Here is a 27,251-nt window from a genome sequence, read left to right on the forward strand (position 1 = left end):
ATCTGAAGAACCGACTGATGGATTCCTGCCAAACTGTGGTCATGTATGTATCTTGCCAAGTCAAAGAACTGATTACATTTTGGGGTCATGAGGTTAAAGGTCAAAGGTCACAGGGCTCATTATGTATGCAAAAACAGCTCGTGATCGCGTTATCTCAAGAACCGAGTGATGGATTGCTGTCAAACTTAGGTCATGTATGTTACTTGCAAAACCGATGAAGTGATTAGATTTTGGGGTCACGAGGTCAAAGGTCAAAGGCCACAGCGCACATTATGTATGCAAAAACAGCTTGTGATTGCGTTATCTCAAGAACCGATTGATCGATTGCTGCTAAACTTAGGTCATGTATGTTACTTGCAGAGCAGATGAACTGATTAGATTTTGGGGTCACGAGGTCAAAGGTCAAAGGCCACAATGCACATTATGTATGCAAAAACAGCTCTTGATCGCGTTCTCAAGAACCGATTGATGGATTCCTGCCAAAATTAGGTCATGTATGTTACTTGCAGAGCCAATGAATTGAATAGATTCTTGGTTCATAAGGTCAAAGGTCAAAGGTCATGGGCTCATTATGTATGTAGAAATAGCTTGTGAACACATTCTCATTAGAACTGACAGATGAATTACTATTTAACTCAGGACATCTTGCAGAGCCAATGAACTGAGTAGATTTTAGGGTCATGAGGTCAAAGATCAAAGGGTCATATATGTATATGAGAAATTGCTTGTAATCACGATATTCTGAGAACCTGTTAATGGATTACAATTGAACTTGAATTCAAAAAATGTGTTCTGTTTTGGTTTGTAAAATTGCTCTATGACGGAGGCATCATTTTCGACTGCGCGCAGTCGAATTCCATCTAGTTTAAGTAGCTATACTCACTCATGCATGAATGGTATGATTCCAATTGCACATCATCTCAAACAGAGTAAATTTGTATTTATTTTCATGGGTGAAAGAAATCTTGTTTTTAAATAGTGTCCACCTTTTTTTTTATGCCTCCGTTACGAAGTATCCGGAGGCATTATGTTTTCGGGTTGTCCGTCCGTCCGTACGTCCCGTTCTCGTGATCGCGTTATCTCAAGAACCGACTGATGGATTCCTTCCAAACTTTGGTCATGTATGTAACTTGCAAAGCCAAAGAACTGACTAGATTTTGGGGTCACGGGGTCAAAGGTCCAAGGTCACATGGCTCATTATGTATGCAAAAACAGCTTGTGATCGCGTTATCTGAAGAACCAATTGATGAATTCCTGCCAAACTTTGGTCATGTATGTATCTTGCAGAGCCGATGAACTGATTAGATTTTGGGGTCACAGGGTGAAAGGTCAAAGGTCACAGGGCTCATTATGTATGCAAAAACAGCTTGTGAATGCATTCTCATTAGAACTGACAGATGGATTACTATCAAACTCGGGACATCTTGCAGAGCCAATGAACTGAGTAGATTTTAGGGTCATGAGGTCAAAGATCAAAGGGTCATACATGTATATGAGAAATGTAAAATGTAAAATTGCCCTATGACGAAGGCATCATTTTCGACTGCGCGCAGTCAAAGTTCCATCTAGTTTTCCGAGTATACGGTTTTTCTGTGTGTGGGCTATTTAATATTATGTTTTTCTCATGAAAACCAATTATCTGTCAATATTATGTGGTGATAGTTTTTATGTTATTTTGCAAGGCTGTAGTCAATAAATAAAGCTTTATACTTTTTGAAAATACATTAGTTCTGTGTTTCTATTTGTATATGGAGTACTTTGATATTTCATTTTCCAAGAGCAAAGATTTTGATCAACCCCTCCCCCCCCCCACCCCCACCCAACATTTCCAACCTTAAAAAAAGTTAAGTGTGGAAATTATTGCAAGATAATGTATAGGGATGGGGACAAGGTTGACAAACATCTCCAAAGCTATCAATTTAGGGGTATACCCGGCAATTAATGTCTAAAAAATTGTGTATTTTCGCTTTGAGATTTCCCTATGAAGATGCCCTCTTTTTCCAGAAAGTGCCCTTTTTTGTTGGTGCCCCCTCACTTTGGAAGTCGCTACGCCACCTCTGATGGGGGTACAAAGTTGTATTTACCTAAGGATACATTAGGATAAAGGTGGTATAGAAACAAAAAGTGTACACACACAACAACAACAAAGAAAATCAAGAGACGAGACTAGACAGGAGAAAAGAGAAAATATGATTAATAATAAAAGACTACAGCACATCGACAAAAGGCACAGCACACAACGGGCACAAGACAACAGAGGGAGGGAATTATAAAAGGTTGACAATCCGTACGTACAGAAAGAATTAGACTCAATACAATATCAATCATTGAAAATTATAATAGGAGCTGTCTAAAATACCTCACTCCGCGCACTACTAGTGGAATATGGTGAACGTCCATTGGAATTTTTTTTTTTTTAATCGATATGTTGAGAAGTATTTGTTTTACTTTTTAGGGAATTCCTCTGTGTGTGTATGATTATGATAATTGAAATATTTGAATATGATCATCAGTATTAAAATCATAGAGCTGTTATCCTTATGATTATACATGCACTTCTAATGGTGAAGGGAAATTAAATTTACTTAAAGGACAATTAAGTTCACTCCAATAATAACTTACTTTTAATAGAAGCAGAAAAATCAGACAAACCAATCAAAAGAAGTTTGAACAAAATCGGATAACTACTTTTTTTGATTGGTCTGTCTGATTTTTCTGCTTCTATTGAAAGTAAATTATTTTTGGACTGGCCTTGTACTTTAATCTTGCACAGTAGCACTTCCCTGAAACAGATAGGCCTATAGCTAAGCTAACTCTGAACTCAAAAATAGGAGCCTGGAAAGACAGTTCCCCCATCAGTAAAAGTAAGCCATGAGATCAAGTTCGAAAAGATGAACACCAAAGAAGGAACGCGGTGGCGCCACTGATCTCTACGGAAAAATCAGTGGGTGGCGCAGATAATCTGACAAGATTGAAGAGCGCCATCTAAACGCCAACAATTAACAATAACAACAATAACAACAGATGTGTATCATGTAGTCTACATAGTAGACTACATGGAATCTGACGCGATGAATGAAATGATCCGAATTTACTCACATCTAAGGCCTGATTTCACTGATTGAAGTACGTTCCTTGTAAGTAAGGTCCACGTGAAATATAGGAATAGGCACAAAGGTTGTTTTCACCGATATTCAGGGTAGAATGTTGTATCAAAAGTTTCTTTCATTTTTAGGATATTAGTATATTACAGTCCCACACGTTCTTATACATGTATGGAGGCCAATACCCGGGCGTATTAGCATAATTAGGCTTCTGAGCTGAGTACGACTACCATGACTACGATATTCTAGATGCATTACTATCCTGGCTGTGTATTAAAAGCTGGTCTATTGATTCTCAATATTTCAAACACCACTGTACAAAACTCAACTGATTTCACTAAAAATCGGTACTTTAATTTTAGTGACGATTCATGACGCCTAGTCTAGATCTAGAATAGACCCTATGATGACCTAGATGTAGATTAGACAGAAATAACCATCTGATTTGGGTCATTTCTTTAATAAAACTGACATTTGTTGTCATTCCCCAACCCAGAGATCTCGTACCGTGGGGGTAGCTATGAACATCTTTTCGTTCACGACATTTTCTTCCCGATTTTCTTTCTAGATCTAGGTCTAGACTTCTATATAATTTTCTGATTTCTAAATCAGATGTAAATTAGGTCGGTCTATAGACTATATCTCCTAATTACAGTTTTCAAAATTTGCTAACCTATCATAGAATGTGAAATTTTCAGACTTACTTATATGAATTTATCCAATTTGTATCTTTGAAGTGTGAAACAGTACGTTCATGCACGTTCATGCACTAGAACATAGAGCTATATCGACCCGGCGGCCGATATATATTTCCGGGTCAATTCCTACCAAAACATAGCCAATGGCCAATCAGAGCACTCGTTTCGTGGGAGTTCGTTGGTCAAGCCGGGCTGAATCGTACGTAGCTACGGTAGCTATTGGACGTTCGAAAAGAAAAATGAATATTCATCAACTAAAACGTACCAAGACGGATAATGTTGACGACGAGACTTTCTCGGATTAATCATTAATTTAGGATCTAAATGAGCAAGCTATCGTAAGTCAAATAAGTTATATATATGTTATTTTTAATTTTTATTATAATTGCAGCAGTTATGAGGATGTAAAGAGTGAAAATCTCGTTGCATATCTCATTCATCGCGGTCCGGTCAAACCGAACCATTTGTTCTGTACAGTCCCGTACAGTCCCGAAATAATCGGAGGTCTAGTGGAGCCAGACGTAGTCTCAGTGGAACAACCGACGATTAGAGAGACTGAAGCTTTCGGTCTAGACCTAGATCTAAATAGATCGGCGCTTATTCAGAAACCTAGACCTATCTATCCAAAATTTGACCCGTAACTCCGGCTCGGCATGGAGATACCCTACTAAAACATACCCGAAATGAAGTAAATATTCATTAAATGTCCAAATAAAGATCATGAGTTAAAAGTTATATATTTCGTGTCAATTTTCTTGTTATATTTGGAGTATTTTTCGAAAAAAACAATGATATTACTAGATCTAGTCTAGACTCTATAGTAAAGGTCTATATACTTTTTCTCAGGTTTCACGGCAAACCGCTGCACAATACAAGGGCATACCGAGGCCGATCGTGGGTTGTGGGTGGGCGCGCACGCGCCTGTGTGAAGTTATCTACCATAATGAGGATCTGAGACATTACGGTAGATAACTTCACGTGCACGCGCCCGCCTGCAACCCACGATCGCCCTCGGTGTATACTAATAATATTATTGTTTTTCCGAAAAAATACTTTAAAAAAAAGCAAGAAAATTGACACAAAACAGGTAAGAAACATAACAACTTTTAAAACATAATCTTTATTTGATATTTGATGACTATTTACTTCATTTTGGGTATGTTTTACTAGTAGGGTATCTCCATGCCGGAGTTACGGGTCAAATTTTGAATAGACCTTTGAACTAGCGCCAGGCAGATACCCTACTAAAAAACATACCGAAAATGATGTAAATATTTATCAATTATTCAACTACATGAAATGGTCATGATTTAACAGTCGTTATGTTTCTTACCTGTTTCGTGTCAATTTTCTTTTCTTTGCAGTATCTTTCCTAAAAAAGAAGACTTATTATATACTTTCTCACAGGATTCACAGTAAACTGCTGCACAATACAATTGCATATCTTAGTGACGGTGGGGTGCAGGCGCGCACATGTGGTAGCGACTGTAAACTAAGCAATTCATCAATAAGGTCGCTAACTTAACAAGTGTGGGTAATAGGGTGTCTTGAGATTTTTTTTATTACACACAGAAGATAGTAATGTTGCTACAATTAAGTGATGCTGTTGTTGCAGTATGAATCGAGCAAGTTGAGTGTTCTTCTCCTTCTTTTCTTAGTTACATGCAAAGAGTAATATAGACCGAAAGCCTCAGGTTCTTTTATCAGATTACCAAAAATCGCAACATTTCTGAGATTGTATGTACATCTTAACCCTGTCATTGATGACTCAATTCTCTCTTTCTCATAGGTCAAGACTACAACCATGGACAAGGCATTGTCATATTCTGGCTTTATAGGTGGACCAAGGAACACTGCTATATCTAGTGGCTTCTACAGTCTCATTAGAGCAATCAGGAGGTCCAACTCAAAAGGGGTAATCTAGAACTCTATTAACCCTATCTAGCCTTGGGGGTGTTTCATAAAGCTGTTTGTAAAGTTACATATGACTTTATGAACGATTTTAATATGATGTGCCAGATAGGATGCCAAAAGTTTTTCCTGATGTTTTAACAAAGTGTGACTATATTTTCAATAACCTCAATTAAATTATGGCAAATAAATAAACTTTGCATTAAACATTTGTTATGAAGAGAATGTTAATCTAAATCTGCACAGTTCAACTTTAGTTGATGCAGTTAAAAATGATTGAGCATCCCATTTGGCTTTACATATTAATCAGTCATTCGTAAAGTTATGCGTAACTTTACGAGCAGCTTTTTGAAACGCCCTCCCTCCGCCACCTCCCCCCCCCCCCCCCTATGATCACGGCTGTTGAACAGCCAATCACCGTCAAGTGAAGTGTATAGATAACTATGGTAATTTATTTTTTTTGTTGAAAAATTTACTCATTTGCATATTTATGGTAATTTATGCATATAAGATAATACAATTCACATATTTACCCATAAATCATATATTTTTCGTATTTAGACATAAGTTTCACTACATATATTCTCTAAGGCTACGGCGAGTAGTCGAAAAGTTGTTGACAACTACTAGAGTACGATTTCTACGATTTCTCGTACTCGAATACTCGGCCGCGATTTTTTCCTTTTTTTTTTGCCCGTACACCTGGCAGTGTCCAGGCCGACGCCTACCTGTGCCCAGTGCCATCATGGTACCGTGGGTAAAATGTTTCCCAGCTCAATCACTGTCAACTCACCACTCAGAAACTGGGACCGAATGTCCGGATTTCTGTTGGGACTCGGAGGAAGATGGATTAGTTTGTCATCTTTGGTTTTTAAAACAGCATTGTTTACTATTATTATTATTATTATTAAATCGGCGCCTTCAACTGCAAATCAAAGTAAAATTGAGTGAGTTTTTTGAGACGGACCCGGAATTTACTGCTGCCGTAGTATGGTGGTGGCAAAAAAATACATGGCGTACGAGTATTCTAGTATTCGCCTGTAAGCCTGGGAGTGTAACAGTACTCGAGTACCTCATTACTCGGTTATGCACAGCCTTAATATTCTTTAGACCATTTGGGATAATAATACACACAAAAAATTGGAAGAGCCAGGTTATTCCTTTTGTTATCTATTTCTTTATTTTTTTAATTTATGTATTTTATTGTTTTTGTTGTTTCATTTTTAATTCTTACTATAATTCAACTATGTTGAACCGCAAAAAAAACACCTAAATTATAAACAAGACCAAATAACCACTGTTTTATCTCCTTTTTGGAAAAATGAAACTTCCATATGTTTTGTACACAATCACGAAATTGAGCGATTTTCGGGCTGACAATGAAATCCATTCTTTTTTATTGTAACAAAAACATTGATTACTTACTTTCTTCTTGGTATAGGAAGAAGAGCGTATTGTGCAAAAGGAGCTGGATCTTATAAGACAGAATTTGTCCCAACCCGATGTCTCACTGGTAGGTTATTCTTTATCTTTCAATATGTCTCTAGTTAATTTTGACCTGACAATACAAAATACAGTACCGAAATGCTAGATATTTTGGTAATTATATTTTGATTGGTGCTTGTTTTTATATTTATGCAAGCAAGGGAACTTTGACATTCTCCTCTACAATTTCTATAATGTTCTTATAATTATCTCAGGACCGATGTGATAAGAATAATAGTGATGATAAGAAATGATATACCATTAACTATCATGTATAGAATCATAAACCATTAAGTTTATCAAAATTGTGACTATTATTTATAGGGTAATGTGGCCCTCTAAACAATGATTTTTTTTTTAATTCCAGAAAAATGTATTGTTGTGCAACTTGAATACCTTTGAGGCAATATCAAAACTTAGCTCAATTTGGAAAAGGCATGAAATGAGGAGCTGATGAATTTTTTGGTGAAAGAGATCAAAGCTGACAATGTTAAATTGTAAGCAAAAGAAATTACTATATTTATTTGGCAATTATGGAAGCAGTTCTGATCGAGCTTGACTCAGGTACATGTATTAAATAAATCATCTTTATTTCAGAAGAAGAAAATCAAAGAAGTTACATGAAAAATATTCAGGTCCTCTGTCATAAGAATTAAAATACTTCCTCCTCGACTGACAAGAGGCAGGGTCACAAAATCACAATGACAAATACAATAACAAGAACAGTAACAAATATATACAAAGGCAAATAACATAACAAATGCAATAACAAATACAATAACAAATATGGTAATAAATACAATAACGAATACATTAATGAATACAATAACAAATACAATAACAAATGAAATGCAATAACAAATGCAATAACAAATGCAATAACAAATATGGTAATAACTACAAAGGCAAATACAATAACAAATATGGTATCAAGAACTTTAACAAATACAATAACAAATATGGTATCAAGAACTTTAACAAATACAATAACAAATATGGTACTAAATACAGGGGCAAATAATACAAGAACAGTTCTGTAGCTATTTTTAAAATAAAAAATGGTTTAAGTTTGTTAATATCATACTAAAATGTATGAATCGTCAAGTAATAAGTTCACCAGTGTAATCACAGTTTGATTTATAGGAATAGAGAAATTCTTGGGTTTTATGTTACATTTAGCTGTTTTGGTCTCAGTAAAAGTGATGAAATTCCATCATTAAAAAATGAACCAGTAAATAATATATTTATAATTTCACTGTGCATTGAACAGATTGGTGGTTCATCACTGTGCATTGAATAGATTTGTGGTTCATCAGGTCAGATATCAAAGGTCAAGGGGTCATTAATGGATTGAGTTTAGGGAGCGGCATGTTGGAGATGCAATACCATATCCCAAAGTTCTTCATAAAATATGGTTTATATCTGTGCCAATGGTTTTGTATTGTTGGTTTCACAGCCACAGTCTACGGATGACTGCATTCTTAATTGTCAAAAGCTGACAGTTTCATCTATCTTCTAACTTCTTTTTTTTCCTGTCCTCTGTTATCAAGCCATGTTACCACTTTAGTGTTACCCCCACAAACCCGTCTTATTATGACAGATACAAATGTACTATTACTGTTTCACATATTTTTACTCACTGATTAATATTACGTTTTATTACTCACTTTGTTGTTAAGTCATGTTACCACATTAGTATTACCCCACAAATCCGTCTTATTATGACAGATACAAATGTACTATAACTAACATATTTTTTACTCACGGATAAGAAAGGTCAGTGCAGAAAGGTTTAGTGTAAAGTTATGCAATCATCTTAATTTGGAGTACCTTTTCAGATATCCACACTCAAATTAATCATAAATCATAGACAGAACATTGAGATATTAATATTCAGGAATTTGTTTTGTTTTGGTTTTTTTCTTGTAGAAAAAGATGAAAGAATTCATGGTTCGACTCATCTATTGTGAGATGCTAGGCCAGTCAGCTAACTTTGCTTACATTCATGCTATTAAGATGGCCCAACAAGGAGTGCTCCTCAACAAAAGAGTTGGTAAGATGTATCCAGTTTGACACATTTACTTCTGAGGATGTTTATATGTTGGCTCTATGTTCTTACAGATGTATATTAATCACACATACCGGTGTTCAGTTATGTATAGTAACCAACCTGTAAGTAGCATCTTCTTTCATCCAAGACATGATTGAGTTTTGAAGCAATGTTCATTGGGGTTGATGTGCAGGTGGAGAGAAAGAGAAATGACCTAGGGAATTACTCACATCGGGGTTGATGTATAAGTGTAGCGAAAGAGACATGACCAAGGGACTAACTCACATCAGGGTTGATGTGTAAGTGGAGAGAAAGATACATGACCAAGGGACTTACGCACATCAGGGTTGATGTGAAAGTGGAGAAAAAGAGACATGACTAAGGGACTTACTCACATCAGGGTTGATGTGTAAGTGGAGGGAAAGAGGCCTGACCAAGGGACTTACTCACATCGGGGTTGATGTATAGGTGTAGCGAAAGAGACATGACCAAGGGACTAACTTACATCAGGGTTGATGTGTAAGTGGAGAAAGATACATGACCAAGGGACTAACGCACATCAGGGTTGATGTAAAAGTGGAGAGAAAGAGACATGACTAAGGGACTTACTCACATCAGGGTTGATGTGTAAGTGGAGAGAAAGAGACATGACCAAGGGACTAACTCACATCAGGGTTGATGTGTAAGTGGAGAGAAAGAGACATGACTAAGGGACTTACTCATATCAAAGTGGAGAGAAAGAGACATGACCAAGGGACTAACTCACATAAGAGAAAGAAACATGACCAAGGGACTTACATCAGAGTTGATGTGTAAGTTGAGAAAGAGACATTACCAATGGACTTACTCACATCGGGGTTGATGTGTAAGTGGAGTGAAAGAGACATGACCAAGGGACTAACTCACATCATGGTTGATGTGTAAGTTGAGAGAAAGAGCCATGACCAAGGGACTTACTCACATCAGGGTTGATGTGTAAGTGGGGAGAAAGAGACATGACCAAGGGACCTACTCACATCAGGGTTGATGTGTAAGTGGAGAGAAAAGGACCTGACCAAGAGACTTACATCAGGGCTGATGTGTAAGTGGAGAGAAAGAGACATGACCAAGGGACTTACTCACATCAGGGTTGATGTGTAAGTGGAGAGGAAGAGGCATGACCAAGGGACCTACTCACATCAGGGTTGATGTGTAAGTGGAGTGAAAGAGACATGACCAAGGGACTTACTGACATCAGGGTTGATGTGTAAGTGGAGAAAGAGACATTACCAAGGGATTTACTCACATCAGAGTTAATGTAAAGTGGAGAGAAAAAGACCTGACCAAGGGACTTACTCACATCTGGTTTGATGTGTAAGTGGAGAGAAAGAGACATGACCAACAGACTTACTCACATCAGGGTTGATGTGTAAATGTAGAGAAAGAGACATGACCAAGGGACCTACTCACATCAGGGTTGATGTGTAATTTGAGAGAAAGAGACCTGACCAAGGGACTTACTCACATCAGGGTTGATGTGTAATTTGAGAGAAAGTGACATGACCAAGGGACTAACTCGCACTCACACCAGGGTTGATGTGTAAGTTGAGAGAAAGAGACATGACCAAGGGACTTACATCAGGGTTGATGTGTAAGCGGAGAGAAAGAGACATGACCAAGGGACTAACTCACATCAGTGTTGATGTGTAAGTGAAGAGAAAGAGGCCTGACCAAGGGACTTACTCACATCAGGGTTGATGTGTAAGTGAAGAGAAAGAGGCATGACCAAGGGACTTACGCACATCAGGGTTGATGTGAAAGTGGAGAGAAAGAGACATGACTAAGGGACTAACTCACATCAGGGTTGATGTGTAAGTGGAGGGAAAGAGGCACGACCAAGGGACTTACTCACATCGGGGTTGATGTATAAGTGTAGCGAAAGAGACATGACCAAGGGACTAACTCACATCAGGGTTGATGTGTAAGTGGAGAGAAAGAGGCATGACCAAGGGACTTACGCACATCAGGGTTGATGTGTAAGTGGAGAGAAAGAGACATGACCAAGGGACTTACTCACATCAGGGTTGATGTGTAAGTGGAGAGAAAGAGACATGACCAAGGGACTAACTCACATCAGGGTTGATGTGTAAGTGGAGAGAAAGAGACATGACTAAGGGACTTACTCACATCAGGGTTGATGTATAAGTGGAGAGAAAGAGACATGACCAAGGGACCAACTCACATAAGAGAAAGAGACATGACCAAGGGACTTACTCACATCAGGGTTGATGTGTAAGTGGAGAGAAAGAGACATGACCAAGGGACTTACTCACATCAGGGTTGATGTGTAAGTGGAGAGAAAGAGACATGACCAAGGGACTTACTCACATCAGGGTTGATGTGTAAGTGGAGAGAAAGAGACATGACCAAGGGACCTACTCACATCAGGGTTGATGTGTAAGTGGAGAGAAAGAGACATGACTAAGGGACTTACTCACATCAGGGTTGATGTGTAAGTGGAGAGAAAGAGACATGACCAAGGGACTAACTCACATCAGGGTTGATGTGTAAGTGGAGAGAAAGAGACATGACTAAGGGACTTACTCACATCAGGGTTGATGTATAAGTGGAGAGAAAGAGACATGACCAAGGGACCAACTCACGTAAGAGAAAGAGACATGACCAAGGGACTTACTCACATCAGGGTTGATGTGTAAGTGGAGAGAAAGAGACATGACCAAGGGACTTACTCACATCAGGGTTGATGTGTAAGTGGAGAGAAAGAGACATGACCAAGGGACTTACTCACATCAGGGTTGATGTGTAAGTGGAGAGAAAGAGACATGACCAAGGGACCTACTCACATCAGGGTTGATGTGTAAGTGGAGAGAAAGAGACATTTCCAAGGGACTTTCTCACATCAGGGTTGATGTGTAAGTGGAGAGAAAGAGACATGACCAAGGGACTTACTCACATCAGGGTTGATGTGTAAGAGGAGAGAAATAGACATGACCAAGGGACTTACTCACATCAGGGTTGATGTGTAAGTGGAGAGAAAGAGACATGACCAAGGGACCTACTCACATCAGGGTTGATGTGTAAGTGGAGTGAAAGAGACATGACCAAGGGACTTACTGACATCAGGGTTGATGTGTAAGTGGAGAAAGAGACATTACCAAGGGATTTACTCACATCAGAGTTGATGTAAAGTGGAGAGAAAAAGACCTGACCAAGGGACTTACTCACATCTGGTTTGATGTGTAAGTGGAGAGAAAGAGACATGACCAACAGACTTACTCACATCAGGGTTGATGTGTAAATGTAGAGAAAGAGACATGACCAAGGGACCTACTCACATCAGGGTTGATGTGTAATTTGATAGAAAGAGACCTGACCAAGGGACTTACTCACATCAGGGTTGATGTGTAATTTGAGAGAAAGTGACATGACCAAGGGACTAACTCGCACTCACACCAGGGTTGATGTGTAAGTTGAGAGAAAGAGACATGAGCAAGGGACTTACATCAGGGTTGATGTGTAAGCGGAGAGAAAGAGACATGACCAAGGGACTAACTCACATCAGTGTTGATGTGTAAGTGAAGAGAAAGAGGCCTGACCAAGGGACTTACTCACATCAGGGTTGATGTGTAAGTGAAGAGAAAGAGGCATGACCAAGGGACTTACGCACATCAGGGTTGATGTGTAAGTGGAGAGAAAGAGACATGACCAAGGGACTTACTCACATCAGGGTTGATGTGTAAGAGGAGAGAAATAGACATGACCAAGGGACTTACTCACATCAGGGTTGATGTGTAAGTGGAGAGAAAGAGACATGACCAAGGGACTTACTCACATCAGGGTTGATGTGTAAGTGGAGAGAAAGAGACATGACCAAGGGACTAACTCGCACTCACACCAGGGTTGATGTGTAAGTGAAGAGAAAGAGACATGACCAAGGGACCTACTCACATCACGGTTGATGTGTAAGTGGAGAGAAAGAGACATTTCCAAGGGACCAACTCACATCAGGGTTGATGTGTAAGTGGAGAGAAAGAGACATGACCAAGGGACCTACTCACATCAGGATTGATGTGTAAGTGAAGAGAAAGAGGCCTGACCAAGGGACTAACTCACATCAGGGTTGATGTGTAATTAGAGAGAAAGAGACCTGACCAAGAGACTTACTCACATCAGGGTTGATGTTTAAGTGGAGAGAAAGAGACATGACCAAGGGACCTACTCACATCAGGGTTGATGTGTAAGTGAAGAGAATGAGACATGACCAAGGGACTTACTCACATCAGGGTTGATGTGTAAGTGAAGCGAAAGAGACATGACCAAGGGACTTACTCACATCAGGGTTGATGTGTAAGTGGAGAGAAAGAGACATGACCAAGGGACTTACTCACATCAGGGTTGATGTGTAAGTGGAGAGAAATAGACATGACCAAGGGACTTACTCACATCAGGGTTGATGTGTAAGTTGAGAGAAAGAGACATGACTTAAGGACTTACTCACATCAGGGTTGATGTGTAAGTGGAGAGAAAGAGACCTGGCCAAGGGACTTACGCACATCTGGTTTGATGTGTAAGTGGAGAGAAAGAGACATGACCAAGGGACTTACTCACATCAGGGTTGATGTGTAAGTTGAGAGAAAGAGACATGACCAAGGGACTATCTCACATCAGGGTTGTTGTGTTAGTGGAGAGAAGATAACATTACCAAGGAGTGGAGAAAAAGAGGCCTGACCAAGGGACTAACTCGCACTCACACCAGGGTTGATGTGTAAGTGAAGAGAAAGAGACATGACCAAGGGACCTACTCACATCAGGGTTGATGTGTAAGTGGAGAGAAAGAGACATTTCCAAGGGATTTCTCACATCAGGGTTGATGTGTAAGTGGAAAGAAAGAGACATGACCAAGGGACCTACTCACATCAGGGTTGATGTGTAAGTGGAGAGAAAGAGACATGACCAAGGGACTTACTCACATCAGGGTTGATGTGTAAATGTAGAGAAAGAGACATGACCAAGGGACCTACTCACATCAGGGTTGATGTGTAATTTGAGAGAAAGAGACATGACCAAGGGACCTACTCATGTCAGGGTTGATGTGTAAGTGGAGGGAAAGAGAAATGACCAAGGAACTTACTCACATCAGGGTTGATGTGTAAGTGGAGTGAAAGAGACATGACCAAGGGACTAACTCACATCATGGTTGATGTGTAAGTTGAGAGAAAGAGCCATGACCAAGGGACTTACTCACATCAGGGTTGATGTGTAAGTGGGGAGAAAGAGACATGACCAAGGGACCTACTCACATCAGGGTTGATGTGTAAGTGGAGAGAAAAGGACCTGACCAAGAGACTCACATCGGGGTTGATGTGTAAGTGGAGAGAAAGAGGCATGACCAAGGGACCTACTCACATCAGGGTTAATGTGTAAGTGGAGTGAAAGAGACATGACCAAGGGACTTACTGACATCAGGGTTGATGTGTAAGTGGAAAAAGAGACATTACCAAGGGATTTACTCACATCAGAGTTGATGTGTAAGTGGAGAGAAAGAGACATGACCAAGGGACTTACTCACATCAGGGTTGATGTGTAAGAGGAGAGAAATAGACATGACCAAGGGACTTACTCACATCAGGGTTGATGTGTAAGTGGAGAGAAAGAGACATGACCAAGGGACTTACTCACATCAGGGTTGATGTGTAAGTGGAGAGAAAGAGACATGACCAAGGGACTAACTCGCACTCACACCAGGGTTGATGTGTAAGTGAAGAGAAAGAGACATGACCAAGGGACCTACTCACATCACGGTTGATGTGTAAGTGGAGAGAAAGAGACATTTCCAAGGGACCAACTCACATCAGGGTTGATGTGTAAGTGGAGAGAAAGAGACATGACCAAGGGACCTACTCACATCAGGATTGATGTGTAAGTGAAGAGAAAGAGGCCTGACCAAGGGACTAACTCACATCAGGGATGATGTGTAATTAGAGAGAAAGAGACCTGACCAAGAGACTTACTCACATCAGGGTTGATGTTTAAGTGGAGAGAAAGAGACATGACCAAGGGACCTACTCACATCAGGGTTGATGTGTAAGTGAAGAGAATGAGACATGACCAAGGGACTTACTCACATCAGGGTTGATGTGTAAGTGAAGCGAAAGAGACATGACCAAGGGACTTACTCACATCAGGGTTGATGTGTAAGTGGAGAGAAAGAGACATGACCAAGGGACTTACTCACATCAGGGTTGATGTGTAAGTGGAGAGAAATAGACATGACCAAGGGACTTACTCACATCAGGGTTGATGTGTAAGTTGAGAGAAAGAGACATGACTTAAGGACTTACTCACATCAGGGTTGATGTGTAAGTAGAGAGAAAGAGACCTGGCCAAGGGACTTACGCACATCTGGTTTGATGTGTAAGTGGAGAGAAAGAGACATGACCAAGGGACTTACTCACATCAGGGTTGATGTGTAAGTTGAGAGAAAGAGACATGACCAAGGGACTATCTCACATCAGGGTTGTTGTGTTAGTGGAGAGAAGATAACATTACCAAGGAGTGGAGAAAAAGAGGCCTGACCAAGGGACTAACTCGCACTCACACCAGGGTTGATGTGTAAGTGAAGAGAAAGAGACATGACCAAGGGACCTACTCACATCAGGGTTGATGTGTAAGTGGAGAGAAAGAGACATTTCCAAGGGATTTCTCACATCAGGGTTGATGTGTAAGTGGAGAGAAAGAGACATGACCAAGGGACCTACTCACATCAGGGTTGATGTGTAAGTGGAGAGAAAGAGACATGACCAAGGGACTTACTCACATCAGGGTTGATGTGTAAATGTAGAGAAAGAGACATGACCAAGGGACCTACTCACATCAGGGTTGATGTGTAATTTGAGAGAAAGAGACATGACCAAGGGACCTACTCATGTCAGGGTTGATGTGTAAGTGGAGGGAAAGAGAAATGACCAAGGAACTTACTCACATCAGGGTTGATGTGTAAGTGGAGTGAAAGAGACATGACCAAGGGACTAACTCACATCATGGTTGATGTGTAAGTTGAGAGAAAGAGCCATGACCAAGGGACTTACTCACATCAGGGTTGATGTGTAAGTGGGGAGAAAGAGACATGACCAAGGGACCTACTCACATCAGGGTTGATGTGTAAGTGGAGAGAAAAGGACCTGACCAAGAGACTCACATCGGGGTTGATGTGTAAGTGGAGAGAAAGAGGCATGACCAAGGGACCTACTCACATCAGGGTTAATGTGTAAGTGGAGTGAAAGAGACATGACCAAGGGACTTACTGACATCAGGGTTGATGTGTAAGTGGAAAAAGAGACATTACCAAGGGATTTACTCACATCAGAGTTGATGTGTAAGTGGAGAGAAAGAGACCTGACCAAGGGACTTACTCACATCTGGTTTGATGTGTAAGTGGAGAGAAAGAGACATGACCAACAGACTTACTCACATCAGGGTTGATGTGTAAATGTAGAGAAAGAGACATGACCAAGGGACCTACTCACATCAGCGTTGATGTGTAATTTGAGAGAAAGAGACCTGACCAAGGGACTTACTCACATCAGGGTTGATGTGTAATTTAAGAGAAAGTGACATGACCAAGGGACTAACTCGCACTCACACCAGGGTTGATGTGTAAGTTGAGAGAAAGAGACATGACCAAGGGACTTACATCAGGGTTGATGTGTAAGCAGAGAGAAAGAGACATGACCAAGGGACTAACTCACATCAGTGTTGATGTGTAAGTGAAGAGAAAGAGGCCTGACCAAGGGACTTACTCACATCAGGGTTGATGTGTAAGTGGAGAAAGAGACATTACCAAGGGATTTACTCACATCAGAGTTGATGTGTAAGTGGAGAGAAAGAGACCTGACCAAGGGACTTACTCACATCTGGTTTGATGTGTAAGTGGAGAGAAAGAGACATGACCAACAGACTTACTCACATCAGGGTTGATGTGTAAGTGGAGGGAAAGAGAAATGACCAAGGGACTTACTCACATCAGGGTTGATGTGTAAATGTAGAGAAAGAGACATGACCAAGGGACCTACTCACATCAGCGTTGATGTGTAATTTGAGAGAAAGAGACCTGACCAAGGGACTTACTCACATCAGGGTTGATGTGTAATTTGAGAGAAAGTGACATGACCAAGGGACTAACTCGCACTCACACCAGGGTTGATGTGTAAGTTGAGAGAAAGAGACATGACCAAGGGACTTACATCAGGGTTGATGTGTAAGCGGAGAGAAAGAGACATGACCAAGGGACTTTCTCACATCAGGGTTGATGTGTAAGTGGAGAGAAAGAGACATGACCAAGGGACCTACTCACATCAGGGTTGATGTGTAAGTGGAGAGAAAGAGACATGACCAAGGGACCTACTCATGTCAGGGTTGATGTGTAAGTGGAGGGAAAGAGAAATGACCAAGGGACTTACTCACATCAGGGTTGATGTGTAAGTGGAGTGAAAGAGACATGACCAAGGGACTAACTCACATCATGGTTGATGTGTAAGTTGAGAGAAAGAGCCATGACCAAGGGACTTACTCACATCAGGGTTGATGTGTAAGTGGGGAGAAAGAAACATGACCAAGGGACCTACTCACATCAGGGTTGATGTGTAAGTGGAGAGAAAGAGACATGACCAAGGGACTTACATCAGGGTTGATGTGTAAGTGGAGAGAAAGAGGCATGACCAAGGGACCTACTCACATCAGGGTTGATGTGTAAGTGGAGTGAAAGAGACATGACCAAGGGACTTACTGACATCAGGGTTGATGTGTAAGTGGAGAAAGAGACATTACCAAGGGATTTACTCACATCAGAGTTGATGTGTAAGTGGAGAGAAAGAGACCTGACCAAGGGACTTACTCACATCTGGTTTGATGTGTAAGTGGAGAGAAAGAGACATGACCAACAGACTTACTCACATCAGGGTTGATGTGTAAATGTAGAGAAAGAGACATGACCAAGGGACCTACTCACATCAGCGTTGATGTGTAATTTGAGAGAAAGAGACCTGACCAAGGGACTTACTCACATCAGGGTTGATGTGTAATTTGAGAGAAAGTGACATGACCAAGGGACTAACTCGCACTCACACCAGGGTTGATGTGTAAGTTGAGAGAAAGAGACATGACCAAGGGACTTACATCAGGGTTGATGTGTAAGCGGAGAGAAAGAGACATGACCAAGGGACTTTCTCACATCAGGGTTGATGTGTAAGTGGAGAGAAAGAGACATGACCAAGGGACCTACTCACATCAGGGTTGATGTGTAAGTGGAGAGAAAGAGACATGACCAAGGGACCTACTCATGTCAGGGTTGATGTGTAAGTGGAGGGAAAGAGAAATGACCAAGGGACTTACTCACATCAGGGTTGATGTGTAAGTGGAGTGAAAGAGACATGACCAAGGGACTAACTCACATCATGGTTGATGTGTAAGTTGAGAGAAAGAGCCATGACCAAGGGACTTACTCACATCAGGGTTGATGTGTAAGTGGGGAGAAAGAAACATGACCAAGGGACCTACTCACATCAGGGTTGATGTGTAAGTGGAGAGAAAGAGACATGACCAAGGGACTTACATCAGGGTTGATGTGTAAGTGGAGAGAAAGAGGCATGACCAAGGGACCTACTCACATCAGGGTTGATGTGTAAGTGGAGTGAAAGAGACATGACCAAGGGACTTACTGACATCAGGGTTGATGTGTAAGTGGAGAAAGAGACATTACCAAGGGATTTACTCACATCAGAGTTGATGTGTAAGTGGAGAGAAAGAGACCTGACCAAGGGACTTACTCACATCTGGTTTGATGTGTAAGTGGAGAGAAAGAGACATGACCAACAGACTTACTCACATCAGGGTTGATGTGTAAATGTAGAGAAAGAGACATGACCAAGGGACCTACTCACATCAGCGTTGATGTGTAATTTGAGAGAAAGAGACCTGACCAAGGGACTTACTCACATCAGGGTTGATGTGTAATTTGAGAGAAAGTGACATGACCAAGGGACTAACTCGCACTCACACCAGGGTTGATGTGTAAGTTGAGAGAAAGAGACATGACCAAGGGACTTACATCAGGGTTGATGTGTAAGCAGAGAGAAAGAGACATGACCAAGGGACTAACTCACATCAGTGTTGATGTGTAAGTGAAGAGAAAGAGGCCTGACCAAGGGACTTACTCACATCAGGGTTGATGTGTAAGTGGAGAAAGAGACATTACCAAGGGATTTACTCACATCAGAGTTGATGTGTAAGTGGAGAGAAAGAGACCTGACCAAGGGACTTACTCACATCTGGTTTGATGTGTAAGTGGAGAGAAAGATACATGACCAACAGACTTACTCACATCAGGGTTGATGTGTAAGTGGAGGGAAAGAGAAATGACCAAGGGACTTACTCACATCAGGGTTGATGTGTAAATGTAGAGAAAGAGACATGACCAAGGGACCTACTCACATCAGCGTTGATGTGTAATTTGAGAGAAAGAGACCTGACCAAGGGACTTACTCACATCAGGGTTGATGTGTAATTTGAGAGAAAGTGACATGACCAAGGGACTAACTCGCACTCACACCAGGGTTGATGTGTAAGTTGAGAGAAAGAGACATGACCAAGGGACTTACATCAGGGTTGATGTGTAAGCGGAGAGAAAGAGACATGACCAAGGGACTAACTCACATCAGTGTTGATGTGTAAGTGAAGAGAAAGAGGCCTGACCAAGGGACTTACTCACATCAGGGTTGATGTGTAAGTGAAGAGAAAGAGGCATGACCAAGGGACTTACGCACATCAGGGTTGATGTGAAAGTGGAGAGAAAGAGACATGACCAACAGACTTACTCACATCAGGGTTGATGTGTAAGTGGAGGGAAAGAGAAATGACCAAGGGACTTACTCACATCAGGGTTGATGTGTAAATGTAGAGAAAGAGACATGACCAAGGGACCTACTCACATCAGCGTTGATGTGTAATTTGAGAGAAAGAGACCTGACCAAGGGACTTACTCACATCAGGGTTGATGTGTAATTTGAGAGAAAGTGACATGACCAAGGGACTAACTCGCACTCACACCAGGGTTGATGTGTAAGTTGAGAGAAAGAGACATGACCAAGGGACTTACATCAGGGTTGATGTGTAAGCGGAGAGAAAGAGACATGACCAAGGGACTAACTCACATCAGTGTTGATGTGTAAGTGAAGAGAAAGAGGCCTGACCAAGGGACTTACTCACATCAGGGTTGATGTGTAAGTGAAGAGAAAGAGGCATGACCAAGGGACTTACGCACATCAGGGTTGATGTGAAAGTGGAGAGAAAGAGAAATGACCAACAGACTTACTCACATCAGGGTTGATGTGTAAGTGGAGGGAAAGAGGCACGACCAAGGGACTTACTCACATCGGGGTTGATGTATAAGTGTAGCGAAAGAGACATGACCAAGGGACTTACTCACATCAGGGTTGATGTGTAAGAGGAGAGAAATAGACATGACCAAGGGACTTACTCACATCAGGGTTGATGTGTAAGTGGAGAGAAAGAGACATGACCAAGGGACTAACTCGCACTCACACCAGGGTTGATGTGTAAGTGAAGAGAAAGAGACATGACCAAGGGACCTACTCACATCAGGGTTGATGTGTAAGTGGAGAGAAAGAGACATTTCCAAGGGACCAACTCACATCAGGGTTGATGTGTAAGTGGAGAGAAAGAGACATGACCAAGGGACCTACTCACATCAGGATTGATGTGTAAGTGAAGAGAAAGAGGCCTGACCAAGGGACTAACTCACATCAGGGTTGATGTGTAATTAGAGAGAAAGAGACCTGACCAAGAGACTTACTCACATCAGGGTTGATGTGTAAGTGGAGAGAAAGAGACATGACCAAGGGACCTACTCACATCAGGGTTGATGTGTAAGTGAAGAGAATGAGACATGACCAAGGGACTTACTCACATCAGGGTTGATGTGTAAGTGAAGAGAAAGAGACATGACCAAGGGACTTACTCACATCAGGGTTGATGTGTAAGTGGAGAGAAAGAGACATGACCAAGGGACTTACTCACATCAGGGTTGATGTGTAAGTGGAGAGAAATAGACATGACCAAGGGACTTACTCACATCAGGGTTGATGTGTAAGTTGAGAGAAAGAGACATGACTTAAGGACTTACTCACATCAGGGTTGATGTGTAAGTGGAGAGAAAGAGACCTGGCCAAGGGACTTACGCACATCTGGTTTGATGTGTAAGTGGAGAGAAAGAGACATGACCAAGGGACTTACTCACATCAGGGTTAATGTGTAAGTTGAGAGAAAGAGACATGACCAAGGGACTATCTCACATCAGGGTTGTTGTGTTAGTGGAGAGAAGATAACATTACCAAGGAGTGGAGAAAAAGAGGCCTGACCAAGGGACTAACTCGCACTCACACCAGGGTTGATGTTTAAGTGAAGAGAAAGAGACATGACCAAGGGACCTACTCACGTCAGGGTTAATGTGTAAGTGGAGTGAAAGAGACATGACCAAGGGACTAACTCACATCATGGTTGATGTGTAAGTTGAGAGAAAGAGCCATGACCAAGGGACTTACTCACATCAGGGTTGATGTGTAAGTGGGGAGAAAGAGACATGACCAAGGGACCTACTCACATCAGGGTTGATGTGTAAGTGGAGAGAAAAGGACCTGACCAAGAGACTTACATCAGGGTTGATGTGTAAGTGGAGAGAAAGAGACATGACCAAGGGACTTACATCAGGGTTGATGTGTAAGTGGAGAGAAAGAGGCATGACCAAGGGACCTACTCACATCAGGGTTGATGTGTAAGTGGAGTGAAAGAGACATGACCAAGGGACTTACTGACATCAGGGTTGATGTGTAAGTGGAGAAAGAGACATTACCAAGGGATTTACTCACATCAGAGTTGATGTGTAAGTGGAGAGAAAGAGACCTGACCAAGGGACTTACTCACATCTGGTTTGATGTGTAAGTGGAGAGAAAGAGACATGACCAACAGACTTACTCACATCAGGGTTGATGTGTAAATGTAGAGAAAGAGACATGACCAAGGGACCTACTCACATCAGCGTTGATGTGTAATTTGAGAGAAAGAGACCTGACCAAGGGACTTACTCACATCAGGGTTGATGTGTAATTTGAGAGAAAGTGACATGACCAAGGGACTAACTCGCACTCACACCAGGGTTGATGTGTAAGTTGAGAGAAAGAGACATGACCAAGGGACTTACATCAGGGTTGATGTGTAAGCGGAGAGAAAGAGACATGACCAAGGGACTAACTCACATCAGTGTTGATGTGTAAGTGAAGAGAAAGAGGCCTGACCAAGGGACTTACTCACATCAGGGTTGATGTGTAAGTGAAGAGAAAGAGGCATGACCAAGGGACTTACGCCCATCAGGGTTGATGTGAAAGTGGAGAGAAAGAGACATGACTAAGGGACTAACTCACATCAGGGTTGATGTGTAAGTGGAGGGAAAGAGGCACGACCAAGGGACTTACTCACATCGGGGTTGATGTATAAGTGTAGCGAAAGAGACATGACCAAGGGACTAACTCACATCAGGGTTGATGTGTAAGTGGAGAAAAAGAGAAATGACCAACAGACTTACTCACATCAGGGTTGATGTGTAAGTGGAGGGAAAGAGGCACGACCAAGGGACTTACTCACATCGGGGTTGATGTATAAGTGTAGCGAAAGAGACATGACCAAGGGACTTACTCACATCAGGGTTGATGTGTAAGAGGAGAGAAATAGACATGACCAAGGGACTTACTCACATCAGGGTTGATGTGTAAGTGGAGAGAAAGAGACATGACCAAGGGACTAACTCGCACTCACACCAGGGTTGATGTGTAAGTGAAGAGAAAGAGACATGACCAAGGGACCTACTCACATCAGGGTTGATGTGTAAGTGGAGAGAAAGAGACATTTCCAAGGGACCAACTCACATCAGGGTTGATGTGTAAGTGGAGAGAAAGAGACATGACCAAGGGACCTACTCACATCAGGATTGATGTGTAAGTGAAGAGAAAGAGGCCTGACCAAGGGACTAACTCACATCAGGGTTGATGTGTAAGTGAAGAGAAAGAGGCCTGACCAAGGGACTTACTCACATCAGGGTTGATGTGTAAGTGAAGAGAAAGATGCATGACCAAGGGACTTACGCCCATCAGGGTTGATGTGAAAGTGGAGAGAAAGAGACATGACTAAGGGACTAACTCACATCAGGGTTGATGTGTAAGTGGAGGGAAAGAGGCACGACCAAGGGACTTACTCACATCGGGGTTGATGTATAAGTGTAGCGAAAGAGACATGACCAAGGGACTAACTCACATCAGGGTTGATGTGTAAGTGGAGAAAAAGAGACATGACCAAGGGACTTACTCACATCAGGGTTGATGTGTAAGTGGAGAGAAAGAGACATGACCAAGGGACTTACTCACATCAGGGTTGATGTGTAAGTGGAGTGAAAGAGACATGACCAAGGGACTAACTCACATCAGGGTTGATGTGTAAGTGGAGGGAAAGAGACATGACCAAGGGACTTACTCACATCAGGGTTGATGTGTAAGTGGAGTGAAAGAGACATTACCAAGGGACTTACTCACATCAGGGTTGATGTGTAAGTGTAGAGAAAGAGACATGACTAAGGGACTAACTCACATCTATTCATTTCAGAGATTACCCAATTCATATACATTTGCACGTATCTTTTGCGTTTTTATTTCATTCATGTATCTATAGTTAGACCTACATGTATAATTAAAGTAATTTTTACTGTGTAAACTAATTTATACATGCATACCTCCATTCAAGAATGTTGTAATATACCAGTATGTAAATATTCTTCTTTACAGTCAGGCCTGATAAAAACCCCATTTAAATCGGTTTCCAGATTTTTTCATTTTTTATTTTTCCCCGATTTTTTTCTTCTTCCCGATTTAAAAAAAAAAAAAAAAAAAAAAAAATGAGTTTTACCAGATTTTTTTATCTTCTTCCCTCTTTTATCCTGATTTTACCAATTTCCCCGTTATTTTCTCTAATCTTCCCTATTTGGCCGTATTTTTTCCCAATTTTCTTACTCGAAAGGGGGGAATGTTGTTAGATGCCTTTTTTTCCCCCGCGAATCCTATTCTCTTTTTTTTTACTCAAGGGGGGAGTGGTTGAGGGGAAATTAAAAAAACTTTTTTTTTTTTTTAGTGCTCACTATCACCCCTGTACAGTTAACATTAGTTTTTATGTCAATGGTTCAGACACCAATAAATATCTTCTCACAACTCTAGAAGTCAAAACTTTCATAGATGTGTGTATACCATTTGGATGTTTCATACATGTATAATATCTTTATGTTGTAATATTCATCTCTATAGTTTACTGAAACTAGATATCAAATTAGCACCAAAAAAAAAATCATATGTTTTGTGTCCATAAATTTCACAATTTCAGGATATTTGGGAGTTAGTTTGTTCCTGCACAGTCAGCATGAGCTGATCTTACTATTGATCAACACGATACAGAAAGATCTGAATAGCACTAATGTGCTTGATGTGTGTGGAGGATTGACAGCATGTGGTAATCTTATTGGAGCTGAGATGGTTCCTGTTGTTCTTCCACTTATAGAGCAAAACTTACAACACCCACAGTGAGTTTAATGTTCGTTTCTTTCCACTTATAGAGCAAAACTTACAACACCCACATTGAGTTTAATGTTCCACTTATAGAGCAAAACTTACAACACCCACAGTGAGTTGAATGTTCAGTTTCCACTTATAGAGCAAAACTTACAACACCCACAGTGAGTTGAATGTTCAGTTTCTTTCCACTTATAGAGCAAAACTTACAACACCCACAGTGAGTTTAATGTTCCACTTATAGAGCAAAACTTACAACACCCACAGTGATTTGAATGTTCAGTTTCCACTTATAGAGCAAAACTTTCAACACCCACAGTGAGTTGAATGTTCAGTTTCTTTCCACTTATAGTGCAAAACTTACAACACCCACAGTGAGTTTAATGTTCCACTTATAGAGCAAAACTTACAACACTCACAGTGAGTTGAATGTTCAGTTTCTTTCCACTTAAAGAGCAAAACTTACAACACCCACATTGAGTTGAATGTTCAGTTTCCACTAGTAGAGCAAAACTTACAACACCCACAGTGAGTTGAATGTTCAGTTTCCACTTATAGAGCAAAGCTTACAACACCCACAGTGAGTTGAATGTTCAGTTTCCACTTATAGAGCAAAACTTACAACACCCACAGTGAGTTAAATGTTCGGTCTACCACTTGTAGAGCAAAACTTACAACACCCACAGTGAGTGTAATGTTCAGTTTCCACTTATAGAGCAAAACTTACAACACCCACAGTGAGTTTAATGTTCAGTTTCTTTCCACTTATAGAGCAAAACTTACAACACCCACAGTGAGTTTAATGTTCAGTTTCTTTCCACTTATAGAGCAAAACTTACAACACCCACAGTGAGTTTAATGTTCCACTTATAGAGCAAAACTTACAACACCCACAGTGATTTGAATGTTCAGTTTCCACTTATAGAGCAAAACTTTCAACACCCACAGTGAGTTGAATGTTCAGTTTCTTTCCACTTATAGTGCAAAACTTACAACACCCACAGTGAGTTTAATGTTCCACTTATAGAGCAAAACTTACAACACTCACAGTGAGTTGAATGTTCAGTTTCTTTCCACTTATAGAGCAAAACTTACAACACCCACATTGAATTGAATGTTCAGTTTCCACTTATAGAGCAAAACTTACAACACCCACAGTGAGTTGAATGTTCAGTTTCCACTTATAGAGCAAAACTTACAACACCCACAGTGAGTTAAATGTTCAGTCTACCACTTATAGAGCAAAACTTACAACACCCACAGTGAGTTGAATGTTCAGTTTCCACTTATAGAGCAAAATTTACAACACCCACAGTGAGTTTAATGTTCAGTTTCTTTCCACTTATATAGCAAAACTTACAACACCCACATTGAATTGAATGTTCAGTTTCCACTTATAGAGCAAAACTTACAACACCCACAGTGAGTTGAATGTTCAGTTTCCACTTATAGAGCAAAACTTACAACACCCACAGTGAGTTTAATGTTCAGTTTCCACTTATAGAGCAAAACTTACAACACCCACAGTGAGTTGAATGTTCAGTTTCTTTCCACTTATAGAGCAAAACTTACAACACCCACAGTGAGTTGAATGTTCAGTTTCCACTTATAGAGCAAAACTTACAACACCCACAGTGAGTTTAATGTTCAGTTTCTTTCCACTTATAGAGCAAAACTTACAACACCCACAGTGAGTTTAATGTTTAGTTTCTTTGACACAGACTTAGTCTTCTTTGGTTTACTGAAGGAGCTTATTCTAAAATCAGGCTTTTTGTCTTTTTGTAGCAATGGTTAAATGGGTACTCTAAATAAATGTAGCTCTGTAGGCTTTCAGTGTTATTGAAATTGAATGGAGTATCCAGAGTGAATGATATTACATCCTGTAGTAGATTATTAAGTGCAATGGGTATGGCAGAGCTGCCAACTAGTACGAATGTCCCGTTATTGGTATGGAAATTAACCATTATTACTGAAGTACGGAATGTTGTCTAAATTTACGGATTACACGACCCTCCCCAAAAAAGTATTAAAAAAAAATAATAAATAAATGAATAGTCTAAATAAATAAATAAATAGAATAAAAAATCAACCTGAGCAGCGCCATCTCTGTGAGTATTCCCTAATTGAAAAGCCAATTTTTCATGGAAGACTGATGTGTTACGATGACTCAAAAATCAATATTTAGCCATTTTGTGAGAGTAAAATCAACCCCCTCCCCCCCCCCCCCCCCCAAAAAAAAAGGCTAGGTATTATTTTTACAAAATTTTGTTTTTGTCTTGGCGTCCACGTAGTGTTTTAGTGCCGCTTTTTTAGATTCATGGCGCTT

General features: G+C 40.7%; 1 protein-coding gene across 6 annotated transcripts in view; it reads left to right on the forward strand.

Moving 5' to 3' along the window:
* The first annotated feature begins 3,008 nt into the window (after window positions 1-3,008).
* Window positions 3,009-27,251, forward strand: part of LOC591150 (AP-4 complex subunit epsilon-1) — a 52,406-nt gene continuing 28,163 nt past the window's right edge. For 2 of the 6 annotated variants that reach the window (XM_011663450.2, XM_030972250.1), the window contains exons 1-5: window positions 3,017-3,137; window positions 5,592-5,717; window positions 7,155-7,226; window positions 9,128-9,251; window positions 24,741-24,936. In XM_011663450.2, the coding sequence (XP_011661752.1) occupies window positions 5,607-5,717; window positions 7,155-7,226; window positions 9,128-9,251; window positions 24,741-24,936 (503 nt within the window). In that variant the 5' untranslated portion in view covers window positions 3,017-3,137; window positions 5,592-5,606. Of the gene's footprint in view, window positions 3,138-5,591; window positions 5,718-7,154; window positions 7,227-9,127; window positions 9,252-24,740; window positions 25,402-27,251 lie in introns of those variants that run through there. The other 4 variants (XM_011663451.2, XM_790728.4, XM_030972252.1 and 1 more) reach the window with 4 other exon arrangements.

The sequence above is a fragment of the Strongylocentrotus purpuratus genome, unplaced genomic scaffold, assembly GCF_000002235.5.
Source record: "Strongylocentrotus purpuratus isolate Spur 01 unplaced genomic scaffold, Spur_5.0 spur5_scaffold_6, whole genome shotgun sequence".
In the NCBI taxonomy this organism is placed as follows: Eukaryota; Metazoa; Echinodermata; class Echinoidea; order Camarodonta; family Strongylocentrotidae; genus Strongylocentrotus; species Strongylocentrotus purpuratus.